The 27,528-nt window shown below is 36.9% G+C and overlaps 1 protein-coding gene across 7 annotated transcripts in view; it reads right to left on the bottom strand.

The window, feature by feature from the left end:
* Window positions 1–12,702, bottom strand: part of LOC134754156 (polyhomeotic-proximal chromatin protein-like) — a 45,229-nt gene extending 32,527 nt beyond the window's left edge. For 4 of the 7 annotated variants that reach the window (XM_063690275.1, XM_063690274.1, XM_063690273.1 and 1 more), the window contains exons 1-7: window positions 12,369–12,700; window positions 6,363–7,008; window positions 5,543–5,731; window positions 3,713–3,904; window positions 1,808–1,969; window positions 1,357–1,485; window positions 610–722 (exon numbers count right to left, since the gene is read on the bottom strand). In XM_063690275.1, coding sequence (XP_063546345.1) covers window positions 610–722; window positions 1,357–1,485; window positions 1,808–1,969; window positions 3,713–3,904; window positions 5,543–5,731; window positions 6,363–7,008; window positions 12,369–12,403 — 1,466 coding nt within the window. In that variant the 5' untranslated portion in view covers window positions 12,404–12,700. Of the gene's footprint in view, window positions 1–609; window positions 723–1,356; window positions 1,486–1,807; window positions 1,970–3,712; window positions 3,905–5,542; window positions 5,732–6,362; window positions 7,009–12,368 lie in introns of all 7 variants that reach the window. The other 3 variants (XM_063690271.1, XM_063690270.1, XM_063690276.1) reach the window with 3 other exon arrangements.
* Window positions 12,703–27,528: the final 14,826 nt, after the last annotated feature.

Raw genomic sequence — 27,528 nt, forward strand, 5'->3', positions numbered from 1 at the left:
GTCAAACACAAGAAATGTAGGTTTATTATTGGTAAGTACATATATTTCTTTAGAACAAATTATTAAACAAATTGTTTATTATTGGTATTTTTATTTATTTATTAGGAGGCAAACGAGCAGACGGATCACCTGATGGTAAGCGATTACCGCCGCCCATGGACACCCGCAACACCATACGCTCTTTTCTTGAAGGTTTGAAGGTCATATCGGTCCGGAAATACCGTATGGGGATATGATCTTTAACCTAAGAAGGTACAAACACACTCTCAGAAGATTCGGTTGACATTTTTCTGTGTAATTACAATCAATCTAGCGCGTGTGTGTACCAACCAGAGCACAAGATCGCTCGTGTAAGTACACTGTCTATGTGCGAGTAGGCCTTATGCGTACAATATTGTAAATGTAGTTGAAATGCACACATTTTTAGCTGCGGCGACATCGGTCCCGATATTAACTGACGATGACAGCGGATCTATAGATATCTATGGTATGTACGCTTTAGTAAGGAATACATATTGGAAATAAGAAACAGGAAATCACGCGATACCTCAAAACTTTATCGAGCGGTATTCCTTAGAGCTTAGCGGAAATGGCCGACCCAGTACCGACCTGATTTGCTGCGGGTGTTGCGTGTTGGGGGGTAAGGTCTGAAGCGGCGGCATACTAGAAATGCCAGCGCTCGTCTGCTGCTGCATGCCTGCCGCTGTCTGCTGTTGTTGGACCTGCACAAAACGAATGCCATCTTTACTATTCTGACTCCAACTAAAATACTATTTTATCTACACACATATCATATCATGAAATCATAAGCCCTTTATGGTGAGTTCAAAAAAGGCAAATTACGGCCAGCATAAAAATTTACAGCTTTGTTAGAACCATTTTTTATCTTTAAAAAGTTTAGTTTTGCGTAATAATAACATCAAATTCAATTTTATAATGACATTGCAATTAAGAACGTCTCTGAACAACAAAGGAATTTGATTTGACTTCAATTACAACACAAGACGGAAGAAGTTTTATTCAAAATTAAATGTCAATTACAAATTGCAAACAGTGCAAACCCGCAATGGCGGTCGTAACATAGGTACGGTTTCTGAACACATAATAGAGAAAGACAATTATGTGTGTAGATAAGCAATGTATTTAACTGTACATAGGCATTAAACACTCGTGTAATCTTATTAAGATTCGCTTCGCTCGTTTCATAAACCCACACTCATATTTTAATGCCCTACATTATGTAGTAGTCACATAAACTACGAGTGAGTGGCGTATGTAAAGAAATACGCCACGAGCATTGCTGTGCCCTGCTCATCTGCTGCTGGACCACTGGCTGGTGTACTGCACTACTCTCACCTGGTGCGCGGCCATGGAGCTGGGCATGGAGGAGACGACCGTGACCGTCTGGTGATGCTGCTGCGTCGGCTCGTGCTGCGCCATGCTCATCTGCTGCTGGACTACTTGCGATTGACCGTCTACTAATTGCTGTAAAATAAAAGTAAACATTATTTAGTCTCTGTAGTGTGACCATACATGAATACAACCTTACTTACAAAAACTACTGCTAAAATATAATTTAAGCAATTTTGAACCGTTGAGCCATATTTTTTACCTTTAAAAAAGGAAATTTCACATTTATTTTGACATTAAACAATATTGGCTTGGCTTGGGGCTGATTGTGTTAGTCAACAAGTAATAATGCCAATACATAGTTGTATTGTACAGTGAGGTGCGAAATTGCATGGAGAAATTATGAAAGAATTAATTGATAAAGTCGCCATGCACTTTTGCGGCTGATGGTACATACTTGTTGCTGTTTGATGTCGCCGCTCATCTGACCGCCGGCCTTCTGGCTCTTGTCGAAGAGCAGATTAACGTTGCTCTGCGGGGAGGCGAGGAAGCTGAGGTTGATCTCACCGATGCCGGGCACGTTGAACTGCTGCGTGTGCACCGGCTGGTTGTTCACCACCTGCACACAAACACACACATCCAATGGCATGTTAAACCCAAACTTTTTAACTGCGCGTCGCTGAAAAGTACCAACGTTCACATGTAAAGACGCAACGCACACAAAGAAAACAAAACTCGGTACTTTCGACAAGGCCTAGGCCTAGGAGCTCTGGGGACGCCGCGCAGTTTATAAAAGTTAAACCCGCATCTTAAATAAAACTTTTTGATTATTATTTAAACTACTGAAATGAAGCATATAAAAGTTTAAAAAACAACAACCAGCACTAACAGGAACAGCCTTCAATGCTATACCGCGGCTACATAGACATAGTTAAGCTGTAGCAGATTCCTTTATACATATTTATTGTGTTTTCTGTGTTATGTGCTTGTGCAATAAAGTGCTTTACTACTGCTACTGTTACATAAACTAAACTGCACTAAACTTATTACTGACTGCAATTAAATGGCAAACAAGTCTGATGTAACATTAAACTCGATGCGTAATAATATACAGAGCGTTGTTAGACCCGCACCGCACCCCACATTCAATTAAAGCATGCGTCGTTGCAATATGGCTACCATAGGTGCGTATAAATCGTACTTTGCAAAATGGCGACGGGATTATAGGGGAGCAAAATATGTACCTATACAGATTAGAGGGAGGAACGACTCGCGTATTATGGAGGGTGCATGTCTACTTGCACAGAAACGTTCGCCCTCGAATACAGTGAGGCGGTGTTACCCCCGCGGTATCACAATATTTAGTTTGCTATCCCACCAGATTGTTCAAAAATTACACTCCCTTTAAATAAAATAAAAATTAAATATTCTTGTGACATTTGCAGTTTTGTTTATTTTATTGAGCATATACCTACGCTGTTTGTAAATCTGCGTATAATTTTAGACAGAATCCCAAATCAAAACTTCCCTTTCATAATTTTATTTTAAGATGGCGGCTTTTGCCATATGACGGTAACCGCACGAAGAAAGTGAAGAAACTAGCTTATTCATACGAGCATTTGCTCTAAAGCTCTAAATAGGCACAGTCAAGGTATTAAATATCGACATGGACCAAAATGACAAAAAATGTATTGTATGTACACAACCTTAATGTATGGGGTACATATATGAGTAAAAGAAAAAATAAAAGTGTCACCTCTACTATCTCTAAGGCCGCTTCCCCACTTGGCGGCGCGGTATCGGTGCATCTGATTGGCGCGGAGTCGCGGGCGCGGACCGATACCGCGCCGCCAAGTGGGGAAGCGGCCTAAGTCAATTTTAACGCCTGGGATTGTCTAGAACAAATAGCTAGCCTGATTAATTTCGTTACAGTTAGACCAAGCTAAGTTGGCAGGGATTTTGATAGCCCAGAAGGCGCAAGTGTTATTTTTTAACGTCAAACTTCTATGAAATTATGACGTTTACTAACACTTGCACCGTCAGGGCTATAAAAATCGCTGCCAACTTAGCTTGGTCTGACTAACCATATATTGTTTCTGACGCGTCTGGTCGACCTAGAGAGTATCTTTGAATACCAATACGAAACTGAACTAATTTTGACTAATTTCATAAACTGAAAATTTTACAAAAACCGTTAGGCATTTAGGTAGGTAGTAGTAATACTAGTAGGGATGATTTACTGGTAAGTGGTATTGCTCAAAGGTTGTCAATTTGATTCTCTCATGATATTGAGTAGTTTGGATAATCAGTTCTGAGAATTTTATCTTTAGGGTTTAGGGACAGCCTATATTACAGCACAAACCTGCAAAAACTTTTGCTGTTGCAAATCTTGCTGTTGAGTAACTTGCTGTAGCTCTTGTTTCGGCTGCTGCTGTTGTTGTTGCTGCTGTTGTTGTTGCTGCTGTTGTTGTTGTTGCTGCTGCTGTTGTTGTTGTTGCTGTTGCTGTTGTTGCTGCTGCTGCTGCTGTTGTTGATGTTGAAACTGCTTCTGCAACTATCAGAACACAATTAAGACTTCTAACGCAAAAAGATCCGATGAAAGATCAGATGGAGGTATTTCCTGTCATCGGTAAGTACAATTTGTCCTTAAATATCTGTTATTAATTAAAAAACTATTTATTTTATTATTTTCATCAAAACAGTAGCGGGCGATTGTGTGCCAACGCTAGCTTTCCATTGCGGCTTAAATTTGACAAGCCAGACTTGGCGTGCGTTCAAAAGCAGCGATGTAAAAATAAGCTATTAAAACTGTCGAGTCACGTTCAAGGTCGATTTCTCATTTTTTCTGTCAAAAGTAAGAATAGTGCTGTACACTGCGATTTTCTTACTCCACTCCACTCCACTTATTTTGAAAACAGACGAAATGATAATTACGTTCTTATATTATTAATGTCTCAACATCACTATATATATATATATATATTTTTTTTTTTTTTAATCCAGTTGCTCAAAAAGTGCTACTTTACGTAGCTGTTTAGCGTGCGGAAAGTTGGTTTTCGCGAACTAGTGTTTTTCACTTTTTCATATTTTTTTTAATTTATACTTGTTCCAATTCACGACTACTCATTGATGAGTGTTAATATTAGTTTCCTTTAAACGTCGTAACTCGTAATCAACACAAAAACCTACTGTTCATGTAAGAATACGAAAAATATACATATTTGATATTTTATTACTTACCTCTTCATCATTATAGCACGTTTATTTTTTAATATTGAATATTGAAAAACCGTTCTTAATAAGTTGTCTGAATTGAACGCAATAGCTATTATGGAAGGTAGAGGTAGGAATAGCTGCCGAAACGCCTGTCAAAGGCGTATTTTCTTACTGCAAGTATGTTTTAAGTTTCCAAAGGCAACATTCGATATTGTTTTTATTCCTTACCTGTTGTTTGTATAATTTTTTCGCAGCTGTATTAAAAACGTCGTTCGATACACGTGCGGAAATGTCATTCTTCACTCGTCAAGACTCTTGCCACTCGCTTACGGCTCGTGCCAAGATATCCCGGTACTCGTGAAGTAATGACATACTTTCCGCACTAGCATCGAAATGTACTATTTCGATTTAAAATTCAGAGCTTTCTCATTTCCTTTGTCGGTTCTTATCGATATTTTAGAATCGATGCCGTGTCCTAATATCTGTGAATCGATGCTTTTGAATCGTTTTCGCGCGGCTTATGTTTCTCATCACTAAATTACGCTCGTGACGTCAAAGTACCTACGCAAAATGTTACACGCTCGGTCTCCCTACAAATTGCTGAGCTCTTTCCTTCTATCTTAATATATTTCTGTGTCCACGAGTATATAAATATGATATGCTCTGCTCTGATACATATGTTCAAAATAAATTTTAACGTTATGTATAAAAAATGCATTGATTCTCAATACTTTTGGCTATGGTTGTGTACTTACAAGTAAATATAATAATCACAATGAATTTATACAGGTTGTTTGGTAAATCATTTGCCACTGGGCACATAACTTTTTATGGGGCCTGGCCTGAGAAGATATCAAGATAGCAATAGACCCAACTTATCTGCCATTTTAATTTGGCAAACGAGTTACAAAACAATTTGTATCAAAACTTAATTGCTACATATTCAATTATGTTTCTATATACATATTATACATACTAGCTCTTGTTGGTCTTGGTGGTTTTTAATATGCTGCTGTATGGCCTGGTGCTGCCGCTGCAAAGCCTGCTGCTGCAGTTGCTGCAACTGTTGTTGTTGCTGCAACTGCTGCTGCAACTGCTGCTGCTGTAGTTGCTGCTGCAGTTGCTGTTGCTGCTGTTGTTGTTGCTGGATTATTTGCTGTTGGATCTGAGAACAAACAACATTTGTTAAAATGAAAGTAACATAGTCGTACCAGTGACCGACAGGGAAACAGTAACCCGCCCGACACTTCGTTTTTTATGCAAGAAAATAAGGGTTGGTAACCAATCTCCTAATACGGACGCGGACACACTGAACAGCTACTGGACAGTGTTGCCAGTGCCACATTAAGAAATCCGCTTCCTCCTTATTTTCTTGAATAAAAATTGTCAGAATACTAGTTCCTTGTCGATCACTGGTGCCACCATGTTAAATTAAAAAGATTTTTATTTACACAAGAGAGCAGTGAAAAGCTATCCATAGACAAACAACTCACAACCATCATTAAATATTAGCATACATAAAATTTAATTTCTGTTTTATTTATAGTTATATTAAATTTATAAGTAACTTTATTCTTTAATGTTACTTTAAATTTATTTAGATTAAAAAATGGAACTGTCTTAAAACAAATTATGGGTCAAAAAATTAAATTAAAATAAATTATATACTACATAAGTACATAGTAACTCGTTTCTAAATATACATTTTAATTTTCAGTTAATATTTTAATAATTTTAATATTTTATGCATCACATTTAGAAATATACAACATTTTCACTAATTAAATAAACCATACCTGTAATTTATCATCCTCTTCTTTCTGATTTCTATATCTATACTCCTCGTTTTGAACAGGATTATCAGGCTCTGTTTTAGGCTGTTTTAATTCTTGGGGCCTACGAAAGGTATTGTTCTGTTTATCTAACGCTAATAGAGTGTTTGCAGCTTCGTATTTATCCTCGAAAGTGATTCCTGCCTTTTCAGCAAGTGTTTCCAAACACTGTAAGGGCCTCTTGTTTGGTTTCTGTTGCCCCTTTGACTTGTCCTGGCTAGGCGACTGTTTGGGCACTGTCCTAGTTATAGTAATACTATTTTTATTGCCGTCATCTTTTTTATCATTCTTTGGCTCTAAAGTGAAATAGTTTTTAGGGTAGTTAGCGTCTTTGTCTTTGTCAGCATTGAGAGAGCCGTTCTCGATGAGTGTAATTGTGGTTGAGTTGGCTACTTTGATGGCCTTGTCCTTGTCGGCGGGCTGGAGCTGGTGCGCGGGCGCGGGGGGCGGGGACAGCAGCTGCGCCGGGACATGCTGCGTCACTGCGGGGCTCGCATTCTCTGGCCCGCCTCCGGCCTTCTCGCCTTTTGACACCTGCTGGAACCCCGCACTTTGACTCTGTTCCTTATCTTGATCTTTCTTCTTTTGGATGTTGTCTAGTATCTCCGATCTGAAACGTGAGCCCGAGTTACTAACCTGAGAACTTTATCAGAACGAATAACTAACATGTTACGAATAGAATACAACAACATATAGGTTAGTGGCGACAACGACACCCCCGCCCCGCGCATAAACGTAACGATGCCTGTGACTACCTGTGTTTATTTGACATTTGTAATTTTTCGTATTCGTACTATGGAGTATGGGTATATATGAATATGAATATAGAAGGGAGCATCACATGGCTATTGGCACGGTGTATTGCACTTAGATCTGCTAGGGTTTAAATAACTAGGGTTCAGTTATTAATCATAGTATAAAGGATATTATACTATGATTACTAAACATAAAACGTAGAGATCATTGCTCACTATTATATTTTATTTATTAATATTGTTTGACATATCGTGCACTGTAGCTGGACCGAGCTGTCAAGTGTCAATGTCACAGTGAATTGACATATCTGATAGTGCTGCTCAGGGGGGGAAACTAGAAATGTAGTTAACGTCGGTAAAGATGCAGGCGATTTCTATATCTTGCTCCCAGACAACCTACTTTTGCGTAAAGGCCGTAAAGTCGACCAACTACGTCACCAGATGTCACTATAAAATTGATACAATTTTAAGGCATGAATACAACATTGAGAAGGTTGCGTATATAGTTGGTCAAGCAAATCTTGTCAGTAAATAAGAACAAAAAAACTATACTCATCCTTTTCTTTTGGGTGCTAGTACTAATGTAAGACAAAGATAGTATGATTCACTCTGTCTGTTTGAAATGAGACGGTCCTTTGACAAACTATACCTAGCTTGTCAAGACCTTTCCTATTTATAATGTTACCTGGCAACGGTTGTTTACATGCAACATGTCAGACAAAAATAAATGTCGTAAACATAAACAGGCTTATTTTTTCTCTAAATATTAATTTTAAAGTGTAACCGAGTATAATGGACCACGCATGCATTAAACAAGAGAATAGGGAAAAAACCGGCCAAGTGCGAGTCGGACTCGCGCACGAAGGGTTCCGTACCATTACGGAAAAAAACAGCAAAAAAATCACGTTTGTTGTATGGGAGCCCCATTTAAATATTTATATTATTCTGTTTTTAGTATTTGTTGTTATAGCGGCAACAGAAATACATCATCTGTGAAAAGTTCAACTGTCTAGCTATCACGGTTCATGAGATACAGCCTGGTGACAGACGGACAGCGGCGTCTTAGTAATATGGTCCCGTTTTTACTCTTGGGTAAGGAACCCTAATTAGCCTCCCAATATTACAACACCTGGAGGCTTAAAATTTTAATAGTGCTCAAGTGCCGGAAAGTTTTGATATTCTCGAAGTTAAAAAGGAAATACCATAATACGCAGGCAGCTAGTGATGAAAAAGACTGATGACATTCTGCAAAAAATCATGCGAATTTATTCCGCTCAAGACACGTGGAAGGAACTAGAGCGCATCTATGGAGGTACCTGCTTAAACAAAAGATAATACCTATGCCTGAAATTCTTCAGTTACAAGATGGATCCGAATTATGACATCGTTACTCATGTGATAATTTTAAACAATATCTAGAGCAAACTGTGTACGGAGCTACAGAGCGTGGCGTGGCGTAGGTATTACCCCAAATTCTCCTAATGTGACAATTATTGCAAAGAAAATGGATATGTGTAGAGTCAGAAGCTGCAAGTGTGGATTCAACCCACTTGATACCAACTTGGTACTTACACCGGCTTTTATTATTTAGGTACTATCTTTGTATGCCAAATTGAAAACAATAAAAATACGTACTTTATGTTTTTGTTAAATTAATACCACTCTTTAAAACCATTTCTGCATAATGTTAGGTCTACTTGGGTGGTTTACAAGTACATTTTTTGTTTGATACCTTGTAATAAAAAATCTTTTGTTACAAGAATTCAAACAAAAAATTTACTTGTGAACCGCCCAAGTAGACCTAATATTATGTAGGATGAAAGTACACGTACGTATCTATATGTAGTTGTGCACGCACACATACATAGTTAGTTTCGGGAGCAAGTCAGAGATGGTGCTTTCAAATGAGTTTTCATAAAATGCTTCAACTGGGCTCTCTTTAGCTATTATACTTACTTTACTCTTTGGTGTTGCTGTTGCACTGTTACATTAAGGCGGTTATTAGTATTACACTGGCGACTTGCGAATCGCATCCAGTGTGATAACCGCCTAACTAAAGTACTAATAAACGTTGAACGTGGCAATACAGAGGGCCTACCGCGAGTAACGCGAAAACCATAATTCGCAAATTGCGGGGATCTTTCTCTTTTACTCCAATGAAGGTGTAATTAGAGTGACAGAGAAAGATGCCCGCAATTTGCGAACTTCTATTTTCGCGGTTTACGGCTCGGCCACGACTTTGCGCGACTGGCGACAGCGGCGGCATTAACCATAGGTTGGAGCGGAACACAGCGATCGGACCTTTCGTTCCCACCTATGGTTGTCGCCGCCGCCGTCGCGAATCGCGCAAAGTCGTGGCCGAGCCAGGTTAGTTAGGCGAAAAATCCTGCGTAAAAATCTCAAAAAACGAGGTTTCGTGCTCGACTGTTTCCTCCTCCAAAACTAAATGTAACGAAATTTTGAAACCTAAATGGTAATGAAATTATCTGTGTCGGACTGTTTTGATTTTTAGGCTAATTGATGTCAGTTTTTAATACCATGCTCAAAGAGTAAAGTAAGTATAATACCATGCTTCTCTTTGCGGCCTAGTAAATTAGGCCGCTTTTGCGAATATTTGAAGTGCTCTAGCGCCTTAAAAATCAAAAATATCAATAATAGCAAAATAGTCCGACGCAGGTATTAGTAATAAAAATGTGTGTTGAAAAAATCATTGCTCTGGCTTCAGAAACCTCGGAGGCATAGGGTAGTTTTTATTATCCCAGAAGTCATCCTTTCAGGAGGTGAAAGGGGGGGGGGGGGGTGGACTCCACGCAGACGAAGTCGCGGGCAAAAGCTATATCCATACTAATATTATAAATGCGAAAGTGTGTCTGTCTGTTACCTTAGTCTCGTAAATAGATACTAAGTAGAACTGTAATATTGAAAAACAAAAAACTAAATTAAATTATTTTTAAAATTGCTCTCTTGGGGTTAGGTATGAGGATATCACGTATCATTTGTGGTATATTGTACAAAAAAATCAGCCATATCGTATTTGAAAATTATTTTTGTTTTAATAAAAAAATGGCTTAAATGTAATGATGTGGTATATTTTTAGAATCGCCTCAAAAAGCCCTTTCATATAATGCCACACACGATAGGTTTCTAAAAAAAATCCCATAAATAAAATAACAGCACCCCTCCTAAGGGATTTATTTAAAGAACTGCGGGTCAAAAAAAAATATTTTGACCTCTAGTATGCGTGTGCCAAATGGCTAAACTGTACATCGATTTGCGGTTTTTCTTTTAAATTGGGCTCGTACGGCTTCCACTACTAGATATCTATTTGTAATAAACAATCTGTGTATATAGTATTAATACAGGTAAGCTTGACTTACGCGGTTAACACATTGGTACAAATTCGCACGTCGATCCAGTGTACGAGCGTATCAGCGCTATATGTGCGTATATAGCGATATCCCGCTTGCACACCGGAACGGCGCGGCGGCGTGCGAATCCGCATTCAATGTGTAGATCGCCTTAGGGTTCTGTTTACTTTTTAGTTAGTTTCGTTTTAAGATAGTTAACGCGACAGACTACTCCCTTGTGACACAATCTACTATTTCTTTACTGCTAGGAGGGATCAAAGTGGTAGGTACTTTTCTTCCCTGGTAGGAGAGATCAAAGTGCCACCTACCTTGGGCATTAACACTTGAATCTACGCTCGGGATTCTATTATAGAATCGTTCGCTTCGTTCAGGCTTCAATGTACTTACCTATACCTACGCCCTTGACGTAAATATGTCATTTTGCTCCCTTGTGACACAATCTAGTATTTAATACATACGTTTTATTAAGGTTCCGTACCCAAAGGGTAAAAACGGGACCCTATTACTAAGACTCCACTGTCCGTCTGTCTGTCACCAGGCTGTATCTCATGAACCGTGATAGCTAGACAGTTGAAATTTTCACAGATGATGTAGGTATTTCTGTTGCCCCTATAACAACAAAAACTAAAAACTACGGAACCCTCGGTGGGCGAGTCCGACTCGCACTTGTCCGGCTTTTTTTTTCACAATCTACGTTCGTTTGTACCATGAAATGGCAAGTTTTATTATTTCACGTTTTATTGCAAGCGCGAAGTCTCAACAAGAGCGGATTATCTATGTACATGTACATACACGTATACACGTACTAGGAAAGGAAACGCATCTTTTTATGACATTCATGAGAAAGAAGCTTCAAGAAACAAAACCGCAAGAAGGTTATAATTATCTGCAATCACAATCATCATACTTAGTGCCTGTATCTGTATAGCTTCTGTATAGTAAGTATCACATGTGTTTATTGAGGAGGTAAGTGGGAACCCAGTTGAGCACAAGAATAGATTAACTTCGCTGGATTGTTTAGTGTTCACAATAGAGTACATACTTAAAACTAGATAGGTACGCACTACCAAGGTTTTTGTAGGATAATATTTTAATTTAACATGCATCAGACAAGCATCTAAACTTAAACTTAGGCATTTAATACCACGACCAGCTAAAGTAAAATTATTATTGACACGCTGAACTATTACCATAACCCTCTGAAGTTTTCCAAAGTTTTTTAGTATTTATTATATTAGTAAGTTGTGATGTGTTAGGGAAATAGAAACAACTAAAATATAATAATAAGGAACGGAACGACCCGTCTGGCATTATTTCACAAGGGGAAGCAAAAAATAAATTAAAAGGTGCAAGTGAGAGAGAGCGCTTTGGATTCGCGTGGTGTTAGATAGAGAGAACCGGCAGGCACAAGGGGAGTCAGAGCGCGAACCGGTTCTGCATGTGTGCAGACAGAACAGACGGCGTCCTCCCTCCCCTAACAACCGACCGTCGAGCGGTATCGGTATCGGTAGGGCCTCACATTGTCAGCTTTTACCAGAAACCATGCAATAATAATAGCCACAGAGCCCCCTGCCATTACTCCAATGCTCTACCCTTGCGTTATAGGTACTTAGCTATGAAGGGTGAGCGAACGAATACACTGAGGTGTCACAAATCATCCCAAATAGGGTACATCAAGGCAAATTTTATCCTTTCTCCTTCACTCATTATTATGTCAGTCTAGTCACACTCGGTTTGTCAATGTTGATATTGCTAGTCGTGTCCACTATATCGATGACAAATAGCTTAGACACACGCGACGCACCCACACCGATCGCAATCATAAAATAAAAAATAACATAAAATACCTTTTGGTGTAAAAACCATAAGAACAACGTTCCATCGTTTCAAAATAAAAGGTTAACTGAAACGTAAGCGCCGTCCCATGCGGCAGTGATTAAAAGAAACAACAAACAAAAAGGTAAGGATTGAGACATTCGCACGGGTGAAAGTAAACACAACACTTATTATCGACGAAAACGACATACAAACACACTTTATCGATAGTCCGATGCCCGTCTCATTGCAACATTAACCTTCTTTTCGAGTGGCGAAACACAACTGCGCGCGCTACCGGTGACTCCGGTGAGGCTCACCCTTGCCCCGCGCCCCCCGCTCCACCCCGCTCGGAACCGAACCGCTCACCCGTCGCCAATAGAACGCCTGCTGGAAACCCAGAGCAGCCATTGGTCGGTCGGGTTTACAACCGTTCCACTAACAAAACCGGTTATTCGGATCGGCACGAAAGCACACGAAAGGGCGCGAGGGACGAAATTAGAGTTTGGCGATTATTAATGCTACTATAGCCATCCCGTTCTAACGCTCATGTGCAAACGAAACGGCGAAGCCTTGATGGTTCTTCAAAGCTAGCGCCATACCAAAAAGCCTAGCCGACAGCAATACAACTTCCCTATTTCCCTATTTGACGCCCATTCTTAATGCAATAAAACTGTCATCTAACCTACTAATAGTCTTAAACTATATTGAATATGTTATTGAATAAATGTATGTATTTAAATTAATATACATAAATGTATACATAATATTATGAGTCGTAAATTATGTAGAAATTTGTCACGTATAAGTAAATACATTTTAAAGCAGGACCTAAAATACCATGGTTATACCTTAATTATTTTATAAATACCTATATTAACACCACTTATTAATAATAACAAAACTCTTTGCTGGCCATTATTAAACCTCATAACGTTGTAATAAGGTTTACGATGGGTTTACGTTACGAGTCGTACAGTAGTCGCACTTGCCGTAAAAACGTAGCCGAGCAGTTTGACGTTTTAAACAAGTACTTGATACCTAGGTACTTTTGTAGTTGGTAGTTGTAATAATATTGGGCATACGCATTACGCATGTCAATGCATTTTATATCATTTAGATGTTTGTAAGAATCAAAGAATTCAAAGTACACATGTTAGTACAATTTTTTTTACATAATGATTATTGGCTTTATATCCAAATTACTTAATACATTAATAATATTTTTAATAAATAAAACAATAAAATTGTTAATAAAAATTTACTAATTACGGTTGTTTAAAATGCCATCTATATTTTTGAAACTGAGTTATTACGATGCGTCACCACAGTGCCATCTATGGGACTTTACTCACACTTACTAATCCTACAACCAACTTTACTGCAGTATGGTGGTGACTAAGGTGTCGCTAGTAAAGCAATATTGATCTTGTTTCCACAGTAGTTATACTCTTTATTTTATTTCTGGATAAGGAAAGTGTCGTTTTATTTATAGCCTTATTATGTAAGCTTCAACAATATCCCCGTTACTAAAATTACAGCTGGTTTAAGCAGACTGGGTTGTAGATCGAACTGTCATTTCAATATAAAATTCTTCTGGCATATCAAACAAACTTTGTTGTTTTTAGCAACAATATTAGACAAAATTTTTACTTATCGATATCGATAAAAAATTGGGTCGAGGCCTATAAGTAATTAGTTTTTGTCACACGGTTAAATAGTTTTCAGTTAGGTATAGGAAAGTTAAAAGCTAATTTATTATTTATTCATTTGTTACAATTAGTTACTAAGTTTTTAAATTAAATACTACACTTTATTAACTGTTTAACGCAGTGTGTAGGTTAGTAGGATGCAGCATACCTACTAGACACACAAAAAACCGGCCAAGTGCGAGTCGGACTCGCGCACCGAGGGTTCCGTACTTTTTAGTATTTGTTGTTATGATGATGATGATGATGATGCTCTCTTGACCGATTTCGGCCACAGCGACTGTGTGCTCTGGAGTAGGCAATTTTTTAATTTGCGTTATTAGAGTGTAGCTGATCCGCTCTCTGGTGCTCCCTTAGGTGGCTCACGTACCCTATCTTCTTGCTAAATACTCGAGCGCATTTTGAGCACGTCAGCGCACCACCTACGAGTATGATACTCGTAGTTGTAGCGAATCGAGGTTGGCGGCCGAGCCTTATATATTATAACTTATAACCTCATCTCTTTTCCTGTCCTGTCCTGTCGAGCTCACCGCGTCGCGTCGTTCAGTCTCAAAGTCTTGTTGTTATAGCGGCAACAGAAATACATCATCTGTGAATATTTCAACTATCTAGCTATCACGGTTCATAAGATACAGCCTCGTGATAGACGGACAGACGGACAGCGGAGTCTTAGTAATAGGGTCCCGTTTTTAGGGTTCCGTACCCAAAGGGTAAAAACGGAATATACGATTTTGTAGTTATGTATAGGTAGTCAATAACTAAATAGACATATGTTGTTTAGTGAAAAAATATATTTTGATACAAGCTTTTATCACACCTTTATTATCAACGCGCTAGATTGCGTGTTCATATAATTTTGAGCACCACGGCCGCTCCGATATATTTGATGGCGACTGTACCATAATATTGCATTGTTACAAAACTTATAACTTAACATAGGTGTACATGTATATGTTAGTAATGTGCTCAATCAGAAAATGGGAAGTGGGGCTAATTTAGCTTGCAAGATTTCATCCGAACACATCTAGATACATGCATAGCTAGTTAAATAAAAGCACAGAATAAGTAATAGTATTATCATACCGCCCCGCCCCGAATCGAATTACCTCGCCCCGCGACAGCAGATTGACGGCCGTTTGCCGGCCGCTCATTACAATTTTTATCTACGCACATATCGTTAGTGCTCTAAAATGCGTTCAGAAACCGTAGGAAATGACCAGCATTATTACAACCAATTTTACCTTACTATGAGAACTTTCTTATCTGTGGTAGTAGTAGGTAAATTTAATGTTATTGTAGTTTGTCAAAGGACTGTCTCATTTCAAATATAGACAGAGAGAATCATACTATCTTTGTCTTACACTAGTACTAGCACCGAAAAGAAAAGGATGAGTATAGTTTTTTTTGTTCTTATTTACTAACAATTTGGTTTGACCAACTATAGTTATTACATTATAGATTTTTATAAGGTTATGAGTTTAAATTTGGAACAGCTGTCGGAACTCAAGTGGGTCTCTATTCTAGTATCCATAGATATTAAATCAGTTATCGATACGAAACGTCAATTCAGTATGTGTTTTTTATATAAACCGCACGTAGAGGTTATATACTCTTTGCGCACGACATTTGATCTCGAGTGACGTGAATATTTAGATTTCACTATGATTTCACTAGTATTCGAGATTTGAGTGGCATGATGACAGTAATCAATAATTAAAAGTCACTAAAATATTATATTTATTTAATGAAACTTTAGTCGTAGAATACGAAAAACGCGTTTTTTTTGCAGGATTGGTAAATGTTTTGTTGAAATTAAATTACAAAATACGCAAGTCCGCCATGATTCGGTGAACACCAATCAGAGCGAATGACGTCACGTTCATGTCAACAAATATCCAAAGTACTGAATGTACTGGTTCTCCTGCTATTTTATTTACGATTTACAGATTCAATTTAAGTAGTTTAAACCAAATATTAACTAATAATAATAACTTGAATCATGGAACAAAGATTTAAACCGAATATTAACTAATAATAATAACTTGAATCATGGAACAAAGATTTACTAAGGCAAATGAAAAATGAAAATGAAAATGAAAATTGTTCTGAAAATGAAAATTGTTTTATTTCCTTGTAAGCTTAGTCTACAAATTGCCATCAGTGGTTGGGACTTCCTTTTAGGTGAATGTACCTGTATCAGGATGCCCCGCTCTTCTATAAATATAACAGTCTTTTTTATTTAGGAAATATTGTTGGTATACATGATGATGATGTTATTTATAAACTACTTATAATTTTAACTTATAGTTTAGGTATTTATGGTATTAATTAATGTTCTAGCCTAATTAAATTACTTACTTAAATACCGTGCTTGTGATGAAGGACATATGTATGTATGTATGTGTGTGTGTGTGTGTATGTATGTATGTATGTATGTATGTATGTATGTATGTATGTGTGTATGTGTGTATGTGTGTGTGTATGTGTGTGTGTGTGTGTGTGTGTGTGTGTGTGTGTGTGTGTGTGTGTGTGTGTGTGTGTGTGTGTGTGTGTGTGTGTGCGTGCGCGCGCGCGAGTGCACGCGTGTGTGGATTAGCGTATGTGTTCAGCCAATATATTTATGTATAGTTAATAATTTATGCGGTACAATAATGACTCTGTATCATCATAACTTAGTTGTTTCAGCCATTTAGTGAGTTCTATCTTACACTTATACAACAGTAATGGATAGATATTGATTAACTTATGCTTTATGCCGATTGTGCTTTATATTGCCTTTTCGCAAACATAGATTTATAGCATGATAGGGGGGTAACATTGTTTTTACGTCGACGGGTTTCAATTGTAGGGTAAAAATCTAGGGTTTTGTGTAGCCTGAGTGTTGCACTCAAAACATACAGCTTCCTGATTGTTAATTGGTCACTAATTTCATATAGTTTTTTTGTAGGAAACCAGTATGGTTTTGAGTACATCACCTTGAGCAGGCAACGACGTTGCCCTCTCTCCACCTCTAAAAATTTTGTTTTGGCAGCGCCACCCCAGACAGTAATACAGTAACTCATGACAGGTTGTGCCAATGTAATATAAAGTTGATTCAGTAGTTCCTTAGTAGTAATATATCTAAATATCTTGAAAATCCAGTTAAGTTTTCTTATTCTATTGTTTACATTTTCCAGTTGCATGTGCCATGAGAGGCGTTGGTCAAGTAGTACACCTAGATATTTAGTAAATTTTTACTTTTTTCCAGTTCGATGCATTCACAGGGGCAAGGATCATCCTGGGTACACATGTGTATCTTTAGTTTTAAGTTAACATTAGGTTGCGAACGGTCATATTTACTAAAACAAATATTATTAGTTTTGCTGGCATTTAATGTAAGGAGGTTATTTCTAAGCCATACAGCCACTCTGCGGAGGCCAGATTCTGCACTTCTGAACACTGACTCCCAGGATTCTCCATCGAACACTATAGCTGTGTCATCAGCATAAGAGCCGATGTGCCCACGTTGCAGTTTGAGATTCGTCAAGTCATTGATATATATAAGAAATAACGTGGGCCCCAGAACGCTTCCCTGGGGGACACCATAAGTTATATCTGTTTCGTTACTTATGTAGTCTCCTATTTTCACTCTTTGCGTACGCCCCTGCAAGTAGTCACTCAGCAATTGGAGAGGCAGACCCCTTATGCCAATTCGTTCCATTTTTTGTTAATATGCCTAGAATCGATGTGATGATGCTTGGAGTGTTTACAATCAAACGAAGACTTTTGTTCAGCAGAATTTAGTAATGTCAAAAGTTCCTTGTATAAGTACTACAATAAACAATATTTATAATTATATAAAAAATCACACTAATTTAAGTAATTAACTAAATCCAAATACTGTAAAATCGCTTTTTATGTGTATTCCATAGCAGGTTAATATTAGAATTTGTAATTATCTATTAAAGACAACACTGGTGTAATTTGAAACCTACCTAACCTCAAAAACTTTTATATTAAAGTAACGCCTCAAACAAGATAGATACTGTTAGGTATAGAAACTAAAAAAATAAATTCTATTCTCACATCGAATCGAAATGATCTTCGCAAAAACAAAGATGAGTCTTAGGCAATACGGCACTTGTCTCGCCTTGCAAGTTTAAGCTACTTGTTTCGTGTTGTTTTATTGTGTGGGACATGCACAAATAACTTACTAGGAGTTGTTATTGATGTACAATTACACTGAGAAACCGCACAACATTTATAATTTATACACTTTGGTATTCATATTTAATAATACGAAATAACTACCAGAATATTGCAGCTTTTCACAATAATAGCCCTGTAGAAAGTAACAATCTCACAACTGTCAATAAACAGTTTTTTCGCCAACATGCCCAAAAATAAAATGATTTTAAGTAAACGTAATAGATCATCCAATAAAGTCACTAAAACTGATAATAGTAAAATAGCACATATAAACATACAAAGTCTTACTACAAATAAAATATCACAATTAGAAATATGGTTGGCATCAAATGAAGGCAACAATATAGCATTACTACTAGTCACTGAACACCATAGAAAACCAGCTGAATTAAAAACTTTGAAGATATCTGGCTTTGTTCTAGCAAGTAGCTTCTGCCGATCCAGCAAGAAAAGCAGTGGAGGCGTTTGCATTTTCGTTAGAGAAACAGTACCTTTTGTTGAATTACCACATGTAAAACAAGCCTCAATTCCTAACGTATTCGAAGTGTGCGGTGTTAAAGTGGAAGATATATTTGTGTTATGTGTATACCGGCCAAATACTATAAAAAATGACAACTTTCTTGACACCCTAGAAAATCTATTGGATTTATTTAAAGAAACGCACAAAATAGTGATGTGTGGTGATTTTAATGTTAATCTATTAAGCGACAAAACAGAAGTTCGTGACTTTGTGCAGTTACTGAACACGTATAATCTTAAGTGCCTTGTCAATAAACCTACTCGTGTTACTAACCACAGCAGTACCTGTATAGATAATATAGTTAGCAATTTAGAACTTAACAATGTAACTGTTGTTGACCTCGCCATTTCTGATCATACACTACAGTTTGCCACTTTCCCAGCGCCGTTACAAAGGCGTCCTGCGACTTTTTATAAATGGACTAGGCATCTATGTGATTATAACCTAGACAGACTCCTATTGAGCCTACAAAATACTTCGTGGTTTCCTGTGTATAAAGAAAAAGATGTGGATTCAGGATTTAATATGTTTCATGATATAATAATGATGAATTTCAATAAATATGTACCTAATTCTAAAATTAAATTGAAAACTAGTGGTAAGAAAGACAAAGGATGGCTGACAAGAGGTATAAGAATATCGTGTAAAAGAAAAAGAGAATTGTTTATCCTGACTAAAAGCAACTCAGATGTTAACTTGTTAAACCATTACAAATCGTATTGTACTTTGCTAAAACAAATTATTACTTTGGCCCGAAAGAAATACACAGAGAAAAAAATTTCGGCTTCCAATAACAAAGTGCATGAAACTTGGAAGGTAATAAATGACAATATTAAAGGATGTAGGCCGTATGACACAACTGATTTGATAGGTTTGAATGATGGTGTAGAAATAGCACATTCTGCTAGCGATGCTGCAAACATGTTTAATAATTACTTTAAATCCATTGCAAAACTAAATTCATGCAATCCTTCAGACAATGTAGGCGCAGTCTTGCCCCCTTTTGAAACCACCACATTGTTTTCACTTCCAGTTAGTAAAAGTGAGTTAAAGAAAATTGTTGTGGGACTAAAAAATAAAAAATCATCTGGTTTTGATGAAATTCCCTCATGTGTTATAAAGTATATTGCCGACACAATACTAGAACCCCTCTTGCACTTAGTAAATCTCTCTTTGGCTGAGGGAAAGTTCCCAACTAGGCTCAAGATAGCCAACATAAAGCCCATACTTAAGCAGGATGATAAACTATGTGTAAAAAATTACAGGCCGATCTCTCTCTTAACGATGTTTTCTAAGATTTTTGAAAAGATTATGGCAAATCGACTATATGCTTATCTGGTCTCAAACAAAATTTTAGCTCTAGAACAATTTGGATTTCAAAAGGGAGTATCTACTTCTGATGCACTGTTCGAAATGTCTGACTATGTTTATGGTGCACTAAATCGGCAAGAAAATGTTGTTGCTATTTTGTTAGATTTAACTAAAGCTTTTGATCATGTAAATCATAGCATAATGCTAGATATCTTAAATCGCTACGGTATTAGAGGTATCTCAAACAAATGGTTTGAATCCTACTTGAAGCAAAGGGAACAATGTGTCTCAGTATCAACTTTGAATCATAAAACTCGTACTATGTTGAATATTAAATCTGATAACTCATGTATTGAATCTGGTGTACCCCAAGGGAGCATACTGGGGCCCATCCTGTTCCTTTTGTACATAAATTATTTGCCACAGATATTATCTAACAAAATAGTTATGTTTGCTGATGACATTTCCATATTATTTAAATTCAAGAAAAATGAAACTGAGGATCTTACCAATTTAATTACAAATAACTTGTCTACTGTTGTAAATTGGTTAAGTATGCTCAATCTAACTACAAACATTAAGAAAACTAAATGTATGCACTTTAGAAACATAAGAACCGAAAGTGTAAGGCTAGACATAAAATCAAATAACTTGTCTGTTCTGGCTGTAAATGAAACTAAATTTCTGGGTATCTATGTGGATGAGAACTTAAATTGGAAAAAACATGTTGACTTTCTCTGCAACAAACTTAGTAGCTTCGCTTTTGCTCTGAAAGGCTTGAAAAATATTTCTACACAAACAGCGGCTCTGCAGGCGTATCATGCGTTTTTCCAATCACACGTCCTCTATGGATTAGCCGTATGGGGTAGTTGTACCGAAGTCCATCGTCTGTTTATACTACAAAAGAGATGTGTACGTATTTTAGTTGGCAGCAAATCTAACCGAGAGTCGTGCAGAGCCTCCTTTAAAAAATTAGGTCTGCCCACTATCTCTGCACTGTATATAATAGAACTCTGCAAACTAGTTCGCCGGCATGTAAATAAATTTCCTGCAAAAAATAACTTTAATAGCGACAGACTAAATTCAATGTTTGCTCACGACATTCGGGCTCCTGTTGCTACGGCAGCAATCTACCAGCGTAGCACTATCTATGTTGCTGCTAAAGTGTTTAATACGTTGCCCGTACAAATTAAGTCACTTAATGACTTGAAGTTTTTGACAGAACTTAAAAAATTTGTCATTGAGTTATGCCCCTACACCTTAAGTGAATACTATAATATAAACTGTTAGTTAATAAGTATGTAAATATGTAGCTACACCCACCGGGTAAAATTGTATTGATTCTCACTGTCCTTGTAGTAATAATTTCATAGCTTTCGAATTTCGATATTGTAGATGTAGGGTAACGTTTTTAAAATAAATAAAAATCGACAAAATTTGATCAAAATTGACACTTGGCGCGCATGATCTTTCCCGTTCTTTCTTGCGAAATGTGACAAAGACAGCGGCAAACCGATGGAACGGCCTTAATAAGTTTCTAAGGAACGCCTAGAACGTGCGTTTTGTTTATATGAACTTGACGCCACTAGGGACGCCATGACACTTACAAGCGTTTTGGAGCGAATTTTAAATCTAAAAACTAAAATGTAGTTTTTTCCTACTAAACCTTTATTAAATGCAGAAATATGTTATTCATAGTAAATAATTTATATTTCTTAACATTATACACATTATAGGACAGTTTTTCAAAATCTGTCATCATACCTATAGGGACTTCATAAACTTCATTGGTTTATCTATAATAAAAAAAAAACATCTTGACGGAGGATCAAACTGCCGCCATTACTGTTGTCATTTGTTTGTTAATTTTTTGCTGATACGAAAAATTGTTTGTAATTTACCTTTAAGTTGAAAATATGAGTAGTTTGTTTCTGTATTTGTTAAAATTTATTTTTTATTGCATAATTTTAATATCTATAGTCCATAGATATTGTACAAGTAGCAATGCAGGTCATTTCCCTACGGCTTCTGAACCAATCTTAGAGTACTAATGATATGTGTGTAGATAGTGTATGCAACTGTACATAATAGGGTATTTGACAACATTAAAAATATATAACGAATTGCTGTCATCCTAAAAGATAATAAACTAATAAAGTATATTACACTATATTTAAATGTAAATTATGTTTATTTTTTGGAAAATAAACGAAAGAAAATTTGATATTTTTTGAAATTTCATCAGGGACGTGAACGCTCTGTGATTGGTCAAGGCTCGGATGACGTCACACGCGGGTAAAGATTCTTGATTGTCTTGAGTGTTTTAACAGTTTTATTGGTATTTAGTTAATTTTAGTTATTGCTCCAGTTTTCTGATATATTCCGATTTATCCGTTTATCTAGTGGCACAATATTCATAAGAATCTCAAAATGGAGCCGAAATATGTGAAAGCTGATAGCGGCAACCTACCAGACATAGACGCATTAATGGTTGCACTTTTCTTTAAAGATAATCCGGATTACTATGCTGCGGAACTTAGAAATGTAAAAACAGCTGTGTGAGTATACGTAGAAATTGTTTATTTACGAACATTTCGATTTCGATGATACGAATACGACGACGATATACGATGACGAGAATAGTATCTCCATACTGCACTTTAGTTTGAAAGAAAAAGTATGCTACTAACTACCTTGAAAGAGCTATGTTATGAGGTTATGTAGTAATGCATTGAATACCTAGATCTTGTTTCGTGAAATAACAAAATCCGCTGCTTTAATTACCATATTTATTTACAGTTAAATATTACTTACATCGAAGTTGTCTTCACACATAAAAACATTTGTATGCGCTAAAATGCTCTTTGGGTCTCTTCGCGCTAGTTTTAAACACATTTTTCTTTTTTTTGGGATTCGTTGGAATGGAAACAAACGACTTGTCTGGATTTTTTATAGTCGTACTTGAACATTGCGGCACTATACACCATTTATATACCATTTTACAGTGAAATAATGAATTCAATGCACATAAACCATAAGATTAATTAAGGTCATTGACTGATTTTACTTGCGCGTGACGTCACACGTGTCACGTGACTAGCCCCTTTGCAAAAACAGCGTTTAAGGCGCGTTCAAAATAAATAAACTTTAACATTGTTTTTTTTTTCTATTTAATACAGGAAATTTCACGGAAATATCAATGTAGTGTAATTATTAAGTCATAAACAATAAATTAAAACAATTTTCAAAAATTAGTCAAATAACCTATTAGGCCTTAAAACACTCGTGTGATTCTATTATGAAACTCGCTAACGCTCGTTTTATAAAACCACACTTGTGTTTTAAGCCCTCTCATTATGTATCAGTTGCATAAACTACTATTAAGCAACTTACTCACGCATGTACGGACGTGCACACATAGAAACGCAAGTGATTTTTGATGTACCTATATACCGTGTCCGCCCTGTGATAAAAGCTTGTAAAAGTTATCCTTTCTTAGTAAAAAGACGTAAGTAGGTAAGTTCTGTGGAGATCTGAAGACGCTCCTAAGTCCCAATCCCAAGCTATGGGATGCATGCTTGTTTGTCCAATCCAATAGGTATTCGTAATTTCGTATCAACAAAATAGCACTATTTTAAGTCCGGTTTAACCTTTGCTTGTTTTAAGACCGTACCGTTTTAAGATTGTTTTTTAGGTAAGGCCGACTGATTAGTTTCCGCATCTCAGTAAAACTTGAGAAATATACTATACCTATAAACAGTATAAACAAACCAATATCTGTCGATCGGTACATTCCCTATTACAGACTTTATCAGTCTGTTCTTGTTTTAATATTCTTTGCATCTTCTAGACATCAATATACTTTGTCTTTATCAGTGACTCTACATTCCGTGTAGCGCCATCTCTCTCTTCTCCCGTGTGGGTGTCAGTGCATCGGTCAGTGACCCCGGCCGGCACCCTCGTCGGCGGCCGCGGTTGCTTTTATTGTCAAAGAATAGTTCTACGAAGACATGTCACACAGGGCACATGAAGGTTCACCCATATTGGCCAGTGGATTGGACGTGTAATACGTGTGCATACATATAATTTGATTCTTCGTACAAATAAATATACCTATCTACCTATACATACATATTATAAATAGATCAAACAGAAGTGTAAATAATTATTTATGACTATTATTTTGGTTTCACGTGTTCTGGACTTCAGTATCCTTACCATGAGTTTGCCGCGGCCGTAAACGTTAATTTAATAATAGCGTTTGAGTAGGGTAGACTGGGGACAATTGAAACAATTTATGTTTGATGGCCTGTAACTATTTTATTTTTACAGTTAGAAAGGTATGCACCTATATTACTAAACCTTAGTTATTTAGTTCTTAAATAAAGATGGTTTGAAAGCCCTACCGCCTATGGTTATGTCACGATAGGGAATCAAAGAGACTGTAGGTGAGTAATTCAATTGACCCCAAAGGTGTGTTAATTAAAACACTATTTTAGGGACGATTGAAACACCATAATAGGTATATTCGGCAAAAAGAATGATTTTTTATTATTTATAATCTATTTATAATAACTCTCATTGTATACCACGAGATCAACTAAAAGTCGCAAACATATTGCAAAAAAAGAAAACAATTTATCAGCGTCTGAAAATCTTGATTAAAGAATGTATACGAAAGAAAATTATGACTTCTCAACTTCTTTGTTGCGATTACCTTATACACATATATAGTAGCTTAATCAAACAAGTTTGAATGCAACAATATATTATTACGATAAAGAATTTTAATAAAAATGCATACTTGTGTTTCATAATAAAGCTTGTTTTAATTGTAACAATGTTTCAATCATAACCATTACAAATACTATAGTATACAAATACTACCATACTTTTAGACGCTTATATGTGGGGACGATTGAAACACGGGGAGCGTTTCAATCGTCCCCAAGTACGTTGTTTCTACCGTCCCCACTTTGCAAGTTTAACTTCAATGTCAAATATTATTTAGAAACAACACTCCATCACTTTTTATGGCAGATAAAATATTCCATGATTCCCATCCAAATCCCCAAAAAGAATCAAGTACTTACTCAAAATACACACGTATAAACAAAATAAACGAAAAAGTATGTGAGCACAGGCACTTCACTTTACTTATACTGCAAACATTTCGAACGGCTTTTCCACACTGCCGCGTCAGCGTTACTGATTCCGCGCTTGAGCATTGTTGGCCAAAGGGCCTACCGCGAACCACGTGCGACGTGTTGCCTCCCTGCCCTGTCACACTAACGTACAAATTTACAAGTGCGACAGAGAGGCAACACGTCGAACGTGGTTCGCGGTAGCCCCGCAGGATTCACAAATGGCTGACCGCGTGGCCTGAGTATTGCGGTAGTACTAGCTATTAGTTATTCTGTGATATTGCGTCATATCTGTATCAGTAGTTATTGTAGTTTTCGAGAAATTTGACTTGTTTTAATCATAACGTGTTTCAATTGTCCCCAGTCTACCCTAACTTACTTTCTAACTGACACACCACGACTGTCTTAGCATTAGCAGTGTCAAACTGACATATTCATGCGTCTGAGACGTCTGCGTAACTTAATTTTCTATACATCTCGCTCGCACTAATACGGGTACGAGCGACATGCATAATAGAAAGCAAAGATAGATATAACTCCGTAATAGATGGATACAGTCTAAGGAAAAAACGTGCCTCGAAAATCAAGAAAATTTGATTCTCGTTCAGAGGGCGCTACTAGTTTTGGCCTACAGTCGTATAGATGGCGTTGACGGTTTCGTTTGTTATTTAACAATTTTAACGCATATCAGTGAAAGAACATGGGTCAAAATCATAAAAATAATTAATGCAAATAAAAAAAATCATTTATCTATATTTAAATACATTCTATAGTATTTTTATAAATCTTCATTTTTAGTTTTAAAGTGTGTCGACAGATGGCAGTGAATTTACTGGGGTTACAAAATTTACTATGACAGTACCGCTCTAGTATAAGTTACTCTATGATAGAAAGTAAGTTACACACACGCTATAGCGTATGTCAGTGTCAAACTGGTAGTAGCCGTACTATCTCTGATACCTAGCTCGAGAGTCGAAATCACTAGAAGGCTCAGAGGGCCTACCGCGAACCACGTTCGACGTGTTGCCTGCCTGCCTGCCTGTCACACTTTCGTACGAATTTACAGGTGCGACAGAGAGGCAACACGTCGAACGTGGTTCCGGGTAGGGTAGGCCGTCTGGCATATGGCTGATATCTAGTGTGTGTAACTGATTTGTTACGATGATGGTTGAAATTAGGGATGTACCGACTAGTCGCCGACTAGTCGGGAAAGCCGACTATTCGGCCACGTTTGTAGTCGGCGATTAGTCGGCGACTAGTCGGCCAAAATGGCCGATTAGTCGGCCTTTTATTAGTTACAGAAAAACAGGACATAAATTAAATAAACAGCAAATACATTTGATAAAATTTCCATTTTATTCAATGAAATTAATTATACTTTATACCTGTTAAGGGTGCATACGAATATTGTTATTCATATTATTATATTAAATTCATGTGTAGGGAGTAAATAGATAGATTTATTTGTTTGTTAAAGAAAAAGACACAGTACTTTATACAAAGAGATAAAACAAAATGCTTTCACGAAAAGATCTTCAACTTAAAATTGAAACAGCAAAAATAACAACTTATGAAGTAAAATATTAAATAAAAGATAAAATGTTACAAATAAACAATGTGATGTGACTCGCAAAAAAGGGGTATTGCCGAAATATGAAAAAAGTATGTATGTCGTCGCAGTCCATTCAATATTATGTAGTTGGTTGCAATTACAAACGTTTTATTACAGTGCCTATGTAATTTTTATTATTTGAGGCGCGCGGGTCTCTTAAGGAAAGTCTATTTTGCTCAAAATGCTCAAATGGCAATTGGCTTATTTATGCATAAAGCTTGTATTTGAAGGAAATATTTTTTATTCGAATATTTGATGCCGTAATATCTTGTAGCATATGCATTTCCTTGGTTAAATTGTCATTTAATTGCTTAAAATGTGAAATAAAATGCATTAAAATTACGCGCAAAAAGCTAAAACGACGAAAGGAACAAGAAAATTGTTTTACAAATGAATCCTAACTTAGACATAGCTGTTGCAGTGAAATAATGATTTATGAATTTGGCCGACTAGCCGACTAGTCGGCCGACTAATCGGCCATCGGAGCGCCGATTAGTCGGCTAGTCGGCTAGTCGGCCAAATCAATAGTCGGTACATCACTAGTTGAAATAATTTCGCAGTAAGATAGGTAGGTATTATCAATTAGTTTTGGCCCATATTAACAGATAAAGGCCCATCAGCATCACTAAAAGTACAGAAAATCTCTTTTTTCCCCAGTCTAGTACCTATAACAGGTACGCAAAGTCGCACATGCTTACCTATCGGAGA

Source organism: Cydia strobilella, chromosome Z, assembly GCF_947568885.1.
Source record: "Cydia strobilella chromosome Z, ilCydStro3.1, whole genome shotgun sequence".
NCBI classification, from domain to species: domain Eukaryota; kingdom Metazoa; phylum Arthropoda; class Insecta; order Lepidoptera; family Tortricidae; genus Cydia; species Cydia strobilella.